The sequence below is a fragment of the Siphateles boraxobius genome, unplaced genomic scaffold (genome assembly GCF_051911475.1).
Source record: "Siphateles boraxobius isolate OS27281-9 unplaced genomic scaffold, OSU_SipBor_1 92, whole genome shotgun sequence".
Classification (NCBI taxonomy): Eukaryota; Metazoa; Chordata; class Actinopteri; order Cypriniformes; family Leuciscidae; genus Siphateles; species Siphateles boraxobius.
This window is the reverse complement of record NW_027509222.1, coordinates 1,935,151-1,945,337: the sequence shown is the minus strand read 5'-3', so window position 1 is coordinate 1,945,337 and position 10,187 is coordinate 1,935,151. Positions and strand designations below refer to the sequence as shown.

The following is a 10,187-nucleotide window of genomic DNA, read 5'->3' as shown; positions in this document are numbered from 1 at the left end:
GACTGGTGGTGATATAGCGAATCGACATTCTACTTTCTCTTTTTTTTTCCAATCCCCGCAAGGTTTAATTTCCAACTTATTTTAAAATATTACAAAAATTCACCCGTCTTCTTCTTATGTTACTGGCGCCTTTTTTTATAAAAGACATTAACAATTAAAATTTTTGTTCAATAAATATAAATAATTAAGTATAAAAAAGAGACATTTCCACTGGACTCCTCTTCTGTTGAGTCAGCATTTATATTTACATTTAATTTAAAAATGACCGTCATAAAAGTGGATTCGGGGATCATTCCTGGAATTCGGTGAACACAATATATATCCCACAAATTTGTTTATTTCAAAATTTAAACCTGTTGATAATCTTTGTAGTTTTTGTAAGACAGAACAAGAATCGTTAACTCATCTTTTTTATGGTTGTTCATTTTGCATTACATTTTGGAAAAATGTTGAAAATTATGTGACATTTAAAACAAAGAATACAATAACGCTTGAAGGGAAACAGATTATTACATATTTTGATTGTAGAGATAGAACTTTATGTAATATTGTAAATCTTTTTATTTTATTGGGCAAGTTCCATATTCATAAAGCTAAATTTTCCAAGTCAAGGCCATGTTTTAAACTTTTCCAAATTGAAACTGATATATATTTTGAGTCTCTTAAATGGGTTAAAAATAAGAAAGCTATGTCAATTACTGAAATGTATTCAAAATTTTTCAGTTGAAAATAGAAAAATCTTTTTATTTTTATAAATTAGATTGTAAGCCTGTCTATTTAATTTATTTTTTTATTTTTTTGTATTAATTTTATTCTTGTATTTATTTATTGTTTGTTGTATAATATTTGTTTACGTATTGTGATGATTGTATGTTTGAAATTTTATTTAAAAAAAAAAAAAAAAAAAAAAAATCCTGGAATTCGGTGACTTTTGGGTCACAAAAATCTTACTGCCTTAAAATGTTGAACTCAATTTTAAAGCTGTCAATCATAAATAACACCATTTGAATTATAAGCATATTGAAGTTGATTTAAAAAAAAAAAATAATCTGAGACATTTTACAGCATTTTGAACCACCATAAGTTATATCAATTTCTTTTCTGTCCCCATAGTTGGGCATTTTAGTAATGACTTTCTCTAATGTATATAATTATTCTTTTCAATTAATACATTTATTTAAGCAATTAAAATCTCTAAGGTTTTTGGCTATAGTCCCATAATTTATTGCCAACCCTGTTATATGTTGGAAAAATTAAATGACATCATATCATAAAGCTGTCATCACATCGCAGGAAAACAACTTGGGAAAGCGAGCGACATCTGCTGTTATTTAAATTGATTATATTAAACTTGATTTATTACATTATATTAAATTTGATGTGGTCAACTTTAGTCCACCCTGTTAAGGAAAAATCTAATATCTAAATCCAGTTCAAAATAAAGTAATGTAACTGGTTGTATGTGAGAGATGGGAAATCATCCATCCATCCTTTCTTTATATCACTTGTCCACTCTATTATTTTGTCCAATTACGTGTTTTTTTTATTTATTTTACAATACTTTCAAAAAATCAGCAAAAAAACATAGTAATAATTCAGTGTTTACTTAATTTACTTAAGTATCAATAATGCAGTATTTTAAAAAGTAAACAAAAACGTATTTTAGGAATTTGTATCTGGCAATGAAAAATTACGCGTTTGTGAGAAAGTGCTTATGATTGAAAAACAATATCTATATTTTCTGATAACGTATTAACTGATGTTTTTAAAAGTACTCGAGTTGTCTAAGATAATGTACACAGTGCCCATAAACAGTGAAACTGTTGTTCATTCGTCCCTAACAGGGTGGACATTTCTGATCTTGCATTTCATTTAATAAATGGTTACATTGATTTACCCGAGCTTCACCAAAATCAATTTGTCAAATGTTTTACATCACCCTATCATGACAACATACTTTCTTTTAAAAAGTCAGTTTGATTTTCTACATTTTATGATGGCCAAAAGTTCCCCCAGTGGTGAAAATCCAGTTTTTAATCTTGTTTATATGGTGCTTTTAATATGCTATAAGACAAACCATGTGTAAATGTATAAGTCGACAGCATTGCTGAGTATTTTCTCCTTAAAACTGCAGTGAACCAAAGACAGTCTCAAAAACACGCTAGTGTTTCTGACGTCACAAACGACCTTGTAACCAATCAGATCAACGTGTGATCGTCAACGAGTGGATCTCTGAGCTGAGTGAGTGGAGGCGGGGCTCATTTGCATATTCATTGAACCGCGTATACTAAATGAGGCATGGACGTCCAGTTACATGCAAGCTATTTTATGGCATGGTTCATTTTTTTAAGAAAAAAAATTTAAATATGTAATTTTGGTGATTGAAGATGAGTTTTAAAGGATAAAAATATTGCCTACAGGGGGACTTTAAAATTCAGACCATATAAATAGATATTTGATTACTTAGTTAAGATGCATACTATTGGACAGAGTTATAAATTGATAACAATTTTATAATTTATATAAATTATTTTAGGTATTCAATGCATGTATTGTATATTTTTTTGGTGACGTCATAAGGTTTTTGTACCTTTTGCATTTCCACTCCAGCAAACGGCTCAAAACACCTCCACACGATTTTATTTCAGCTCAGTAAACTGACAGTATAATTACACTAACAGTGAACCAATATGTACATCCAATATCTCATAAGAGTTATGCATTCCAATAAATCCTTGCCTGTATACCAAAATGAATGGTTTATTTATAATTCTCATCATTATTAATGACTGGATGGCCACCAAATCATGGTCTCCATCAGTCAAACAGGTTGCAGAGTAGAAAAGTAAAACAAACGTGACTAAACCCAAAAGTGGCCACAGAATGACGCACCTTTTACAACCAAATACTGCATAACAGTAACTCTACCTAAACATACAGTGCAGCTCATCGCCTCTGCCTCGAGAAGTCTTCAGGTTCCTCCTCTGTTTCAGTGCTTCTGCTTGCCGGAAACTAAATCAAGAAGCTCACGTTTGAAGTGCAACTAATTTTCAATGCCAATAAACTCCCAATAGTAGAACAGAAACAGAAACATGTTTTCACTAAACAAGCTCATCTCACTTTATAATCCTGAAAGCCTTTTTTCTCTTCCTATACAATGTTTTGTTCCCAGTTACAAAAAATATTGGATCTCTATGTATCCTGTTTTTAAACAGTGAAACACAAAGAAAGAAACATGCCACCAAGAGCAAGAGAACATTAGCTGGGTTGGGTTATGCTTTTTAATCCGAACGTAGAGGCATATAAGAGGAGTTAGTCAATGTCCATCTCGGGGAGTTTGGCGTCTGATGTTTCTGGGACTCGGCTCTCCTCCGGCTGGGTCTCTGAACCCTGCTGTCCGTTAACGGGACCGTTCTGTTCGGGTGCCGTCTCCTTCGGAGGCTCCACTTTGGGCTTAGGTTTGCTGACGATATGATTACAAGAAGAATACAGCTCCTGTATAACGGAAAAGTTGCAGTTAGAAGATTCAGACTAGGGGTGTGCACGAATATTCAAATTTTCGATCTGTAATTATTATTCAAAACATAAAATACTATTTGAATTTTACTACGTTGCTTTGCTGGCCGTAAATGCAGTGAATCCATGATAAATCCCAAACAAGCACTAACTCGCAGTTATAATAACATGCACTGTGTGGCGCTGTGGAGCCTGTTAAACAAGTGGATTGTATTTAAACGCATAATGTCTGGCTCGCGAAGTTTGGAATAAATTAGATCTTATAAATAGATTAGATCTTACTAAATATTACAAAATTGAATTACTTTTAATCAAATGAATTAATGAAAAGGAGTTATCATATCACCACCACAATGAGAAATCACATGAAATCCAAACAGCAGTCGAATGATGAAGACAGCTGTCCATCACTGCATTCACGACCGGGTAAGCGCAGCCGAGATGATAACTTATCAGATAACAAAATTATTTCGAGACACATGCTTCCTTTAAAGGAACACGCCACCATTTTTTGAAATAGGGGTTATTCAGCGTCTCCATTTAGATAGGTGGGCAAATGCATAGATAGGTCTAGATAGGTCTCAGTGCATGCATTGTCTTAGTCTGGCAGCGCAGCCGCTAGCTTAGCTTAGCATAATGAATGGAATTCTTTGTTTCCGGATAACATGCGGGAGTAAAAGTGATAAAAAACCAAAAAACTAATTACTACTTGTGGCCTGCGTATTCACGAGTATTCACTTGGGTGCAGAGATATCATGCAACACCTGAAATCCCCTAACTGCATCATATCTCTGTGCGCAAGTAGCAGTGCTTCGTCTGTGCTTCACCCCAATATAGTCCCAAGTCAATCTCTGCCTAGGAAATCGCCTAGTCTTAATTGGCATTGCTATTTGTACTCGTTGTGAGTACGCAGACCACAAGAAATAATTCGTTTTTTTTTTTTTTTTTGGATCCCTTTTACTCACAACGTGCTATCTGGCAACAAAGGATTCCATTTATTACGCTAAGCTAAGCTAGCGGCGGCGCTGCCAGACTAAGACAATGCATGCACTGAGACAAAAATGCGTTTGCCCACCTATCTAAATGTAGGGGAGTCGGTGAATAACCCCTATTTCAAAAAACGGCGGCGTGTTCCTTTAACTTTCGTTGAGGGAGACGGAACAGAAAACACAAAGTGCTGTTAGAAACCTCGCTTAGCATACTGTCATCTTTGTGTCTCTGCAACGTCTGTCAGCACAGAGCGTTTTCTCACTCAAACGTGGATATTATAGTTTTTCTCAACATGATCATGAAACAATATAAACACGATAATCATATGCTGACTCGAGTGTATATGTACATTCTGTACAATAATTGACGGAGTCTGCTTTATTAGCGTTTTTTTCGATCACGCTGCTTGAGCTTAAATTTTTTTTGTTTATGATTATATTTTGTTTACACATATTGTTTAATGTGTTTTCAACTAAAAGAAAACCTTAAGATATAAATGTAAGCTTGTTTTATATATTGCCTAATCGTAAGCTTGTTCAAAAATGGTGAGAAAAAAATAAAAAAAAATAAAAATAAATAACGTCTTTCTCGTAAAATCACCTTTAAAGATGCAGTTCGTAGTTTTTCCTCTTTGTTGCCATCTCCGTTCGAAATCTGTATTTGCAGTTATTAGCGGAATTATCAACTTTACGCGGGTTGTGCCTCGGCAATTTGAGGACAATCACAGATTATACTTTTGGGAAGTATGACCAACATAAGATTTTCACTGGAAAATGTCCCCTGAACAAGTAACATCCACTTTTCTTCTGACCAACTAGGGGAAAAAAGCATTGCAGTAAATCGCGCTGTTTAAATCTAACGATCACTTATCATATACCCGTCAAACCGTGCAAATTATACTTCGTTCTCAAATTGTTAATGTTAACAACATCAGCATTGCATGACTACATTTAATTCCCTTCCAATATTATCCTTTTTTTCGCATGGGCCGGTTGGAGTCTTTTTTTTTCTGTAGCCACCCGAAGTCTTTTGTATTTTACAGCGGGTGAGTCTCCAGTTGTCACTGGTGATTGTCGTTTGAACCTTTCTTGATCTGCCATCAAATTAAAAAGTTTAATTATATCAAGTGCTGTGAGAAAAGGCTATACATCTCCACCTCCAGCATCCTCACACTCGTAGCCTACTAGCCGAGACTCTTCTTTATGTGTACAGATGTGACGTAATGACGCAAACACATGCTGGAATTTCCCGCAGAAATCAACCAGTACCACTGGAGTTAAAAACATTATTACAAGCTTACCGTTTTGAATCGAGCTACGGCAAGCAAATCGTTTTGAACACTAGCTGGTTATGTACTTGCTCAAAAATTTATTTTAGATAATTTTTAAAACAAAAAAGTTACGGACTGCAGCTTTAAAAAAATGAATATTCGAATATTCAATTTTTTTGAGCCCAAATATTTGAATACAATATTTTTGCAGAATGGTTATCACCAATTCAGACATGTATGGATAATCCATAATCCACATATCAAGCGTTTCGGTGAGTTTGTACCTTGGTTTTGGCCTGAATCTCTTGGGCTTTAACCGCTGGGTCCTGGCTGAGACTCTGTTTGCTCTGCAGATTCATTTTGTTGTTCATCCAGGTCATGGCTTCATTCACCTGCTTCTCCACCTTCATGACCTCCAGCTCCTCCAGATGATCATAGAGCTCGTCCTGAGTTTGGAGAAACGGGATCAATACAAATCTTACAACACCTGGGGTTTAAAAGACAATGATTATTCAGCAATATTATCAGTTTAAGGCGAGACACCCCTGGTGTTTTCTGAGATTGTATGTTTAAATATGCACTAATTAAATATGCACTATTTTGCTTACATTTCTAGAACAAAAATCTGAACATTGGATTAAGTCAGGTTCAAAATTATTTTTTATATATTAGTCAAAGGTTTTCACAAAGGGGATTTTGGATATCTCTATTTATCACAAAAAATATTCTTAAAGTGAATATTAACCGCCAAACACATTTCCGCCATTTTGTTTTAGAATAAAATGTTGTATAAAATCAGGAAAGTTATATATGAACAAACCCCTCTGTAAAAACCTTGAGAATATATACAGAACCGCCTTAATTCTACGTGGCATTGATTCAACAAGGTGCTGAAAGCATTCTTTAGAAATGTCGGCCCATATTGATAGGATAGCATCTTGCAGTTGATGGAGATTTGTGGGATGCACATCCAGGGCACGAAGCTCCCGTTCCACCACATCCCAAAGATGCTCTATTGGGTTGAGATCTGGTGACTGTGGGGGCCATTTTAGTACAGTGAACTCATTGTCATGTTCAAGAAACCAATTTGAAATGATTCGAGCTTTGTGACAGGGTGCATTATCCTGCTGGAAGTAGCCATCAGAGGATGGGTACATGGTGGCCATTAAGTGGTGGACATGGTCAGAAACAATGCTCAGGTAGGCCGTGGCATTTAAACGATGCCCAATTGGCACTAAGGGGCCTAAAGTGTGCCAAGAAAACATCCCCCACACCATTACACCAGCACCACTAGCCTGCACAGTGGTAACAAGGCATGATGGATCCATGTTCTCATTCTGTTTACGCCAAATTCTGACTCTACCATCTGAATGTCTCAACAGAAATCGAGACTTCCAGTCTTCAACTTTCCCATTTTGGTGAGCTCTTGCAAATTGTAGCCTCTTTTTCCTATTTGTAGTGGCGTTGAGTGGTACCCCCGGTGGGGTCTTCTGCTGTTGTAGCCCATCCAACTCAAGGTTGTGCGTGTTGTGGCTTCACAAATATTTTGCTGCATACCTCGGTTGTAACGAGTGGTTACTTCAGTCAAAGTTGCTCTTCTATCAGCTTGAATCAGTCGGCCAATTCTCCTCTGACCTCTAGCATCAACAAGGCATTTTCACACACAGGACTGCCGCATACTGGATGTGTTTCCCTTTTCACACCATTCTTAGTAAACCCTAGAAATCGTTGTGCATGAAAATCCCAGTAACTGAGCAGATTGTGAAATACTCAGACCGGCCCGTCTGGCACCAACAACCATGCCACGCTCAAAATTGCTTAAATCACTTTTCTTTCCCATTCCGACATTCAGTTTGGAGTTCAGGAGATTGTCTTGACCAGGACCACACCCCTAAATGCATTGAAGCAACTGCCATGTGATTGGTTGATTAGATAATTGCATTAATGGGAATTTGAACAGGTGTTCCTAATAATCCTTTAGGTGAGTGTATATACTGTAATTGAAATCTACAGATGCAAATAGATAAAGTGCTCTAAAAGATACAGTTAAAAGTGTATTTCGGATGTTTTCTATGTTTCCACTAGTCTGAAAATACACTTTATGAAAAGCCAAAAGGCACAAAAACTCAAAATTGATGGATGGATGAAAAAACACTGTTTTTGTCTGTAGTTTCTCACTCTAACGGCACTAACACTAACGGATGAACTGAACTGAGCTGAATAACAAATCTAACTTTACAACATCAACACTTTACTGAACCGAACTGAATCAATGTTGAACTAAAATGAGATTAAAGGATTAGTTTACTTCAGAAATGTCACTAATCAAATGTTAAATAACACTGCCCTTTATAGATAAAATATACATTACAAACATAGTTACAAAAGTTATTCAGTCGAGAACGAGTGAATTTTCTCTTTGTGTTTTGTTGTTTGATTAGTGTTATTATAGAGACGGCAGCAGGAATATTAGGCTGCTGTCACTTTAAGAGCTGCACGGATCCAATACACTGATACACACTCCTGCGGCACAGAAAACAGCGAGTCGTCTCACGCTTGAACGGTTTAAAGTCATATCGAAATGGATAAAGGATTCAAGAGGAATTGAAATTAATTTTATAACTAGTATCCGATTTCTGACCTCAAGTACTCGATTCCCAACCCTAGTAACAACACCAGGCCGTCTGCACCCTCTTGCTGGCCTTTGTTATAATACATAATGTACATAAGTTCATAGTACATTACATTATGTATTTAATAGTGTTGTTCAGTAAAACCATGATTACTAGTTTTTGATTTTATTTCTGAATCAGTTATTATTGCCTCATTGTTAGTACACATGTACTTTAAGTCGTTTTAAAGAGTATCCATCACTTAGGTCTATTTTTATTACCACATTGGTTTGCATTTCATGACTTTTTCCAGTCATATTTTGTCATTAAAGGTTTTTTTTTTTTTTTAAATTGAGTAAAAATTATTTTCGCCTCATGATCCAAGTGCATCGTCACACCCCTATTGACTTGACAATTGATTACCTTTGCCTTGTAAGCCTCTACAACTTTCATGTACTGCTGGATTTGTCTTCCGAGCTCGTCCAACGCTTTTGGCCGCTCCTCGTTCTCGATGTATCGGTTTTGAATAGGCACTCCCAGTTTCTAGAAGGAAAGAGTTTTTGTTCGTTCATTCATTGTTTCCAACAGGTTCTAATTTGAACAAATCAACATGCACGTTTACCTTTAACTCAGCCAGTTTATCAATGTAAACTTGCTTCTGCTGGTCCTCTCCTTCTTCATACAACCAGTTTTCAGTGTCCTCCAGTTTTAAGGAGAAAGAATCTCGTTCCTGAATTGAAAAACGTTACTTAATTAATAAAAAACATCTCTGTTAAGTAGGGGATGGGAATTGATAAGATTTTATCAATATCAATCCCACTGACGATTCTGCTTATCGATCCGATTCTTTAACGATTCCTGATAGCACTGTATGGAAAAAAGTAGTCGTGCTTTTTCGGCCAAAAAACAAGTGGTTTTATTTGTTTTAAAGCTTACACTTCAGTAAGAAAACTGAATAATAAATAAGATTTACAAAATAAATAAAAAGCTCTTCTGTAAACACAAGCATACAGGTCAGAAACTCTTCCTTCTATAATAGAATTAAAACTATTCTATATAAAAAAGGGATGGAATAGTTATACATAATACAGTGTTTTCGTAGAATATGCCTGTTATTTGTAAGACGCCAGTGATATTTAGCATTACATTACCGTGTTCAACTGAGGTTACGGCGCTGCTAGCTTGTACGTAGCGGATCAAAAACACGGCATTCCTGTAATTTAGCACCATGGGTAGATATATGTTTAAGCATGTTGCTTGTATTTGCACTCTTACACGAAATAACAGCCTTGCAGTTATTGCAAACGGCATAATTTTCATCTTGTTTAGTCAAATAAAGCCAAGCTTTAGATCGTCGCTTCCTCTCTCCTTTGCTCAAACCGCTTTGACGTCATGACACACAGATGCGTAGGATCTATGGTGTCTGATAAAGGACAAAAGGGACAGCTGTGAGTTCACAGTCTGTATATATGTCTGGGACTCAGAGCAGGAGGACTCGTTAACTTCGAGGGCATACAATATCGATGGTTCATAAGACTTAGAACCGGTTTTCAATTCCAATCCCTACTTATAAGATCGCATAGGTATCTTTATGAATAAACAAACACATGCAGACACTCACAGCCTCACTGACAAAGTTCTCCAGCACTCCATGCAGTTTGTCTCTCATTTCATACACGTACTCCTCCACATAGTTCTTTGCATCGTTCCTTTCCTTCTCCAGCTTATCCTGCATTATCATCTTCCCCTGTAGAGAGAAACACAGAGTCAGAAGCTGGGACTTCTACAGAAGCTGATCA

At 36.0% G+C, this 10,187-nt stretch overlaps 1 protein-coding gene across 2 annotated transcripts in view; it reads right to left on the bottom strand.

Moving 5' to 3' along the window:
- Positions 1-2,618: 2,618 nt before the first annotated feature.
- The window catches only part of hspa4a (heat shock protein 4a), a 33,927-nt gene continuing 26,358 nt past the window's right edge, over positions 2,619-10,187 (bottom strand). For both annotated transcript variants that reach the window (XM_077224797.1, XM_077224798.1), the window contains 5 exons: positions 10,010-10,135; positions 9,011-9,118; positions 8,812-8,931; positions 6,061-6,222; positions 2,619-3,495 (listed from right to left, as the gene is read on the bottom strand). In XM_077224797.1, the coding sequence (XP_077080912.1) occupies positions 3,313-3,495; positions 6,061-6,222; positions 8,812-8,931; positions 9,011-9,118; positions 10,010-10,135 (699 nt within the window). In that variant the 3' untranslated portion in view covers positions 2,619-3,312. The remainder of the gene's footprint in view (positions 3,496-6,060; positions 6,223-8,811; positions 8,932-9,010; positions 9,119-10,009; positions 10,136-10,187) is intronic.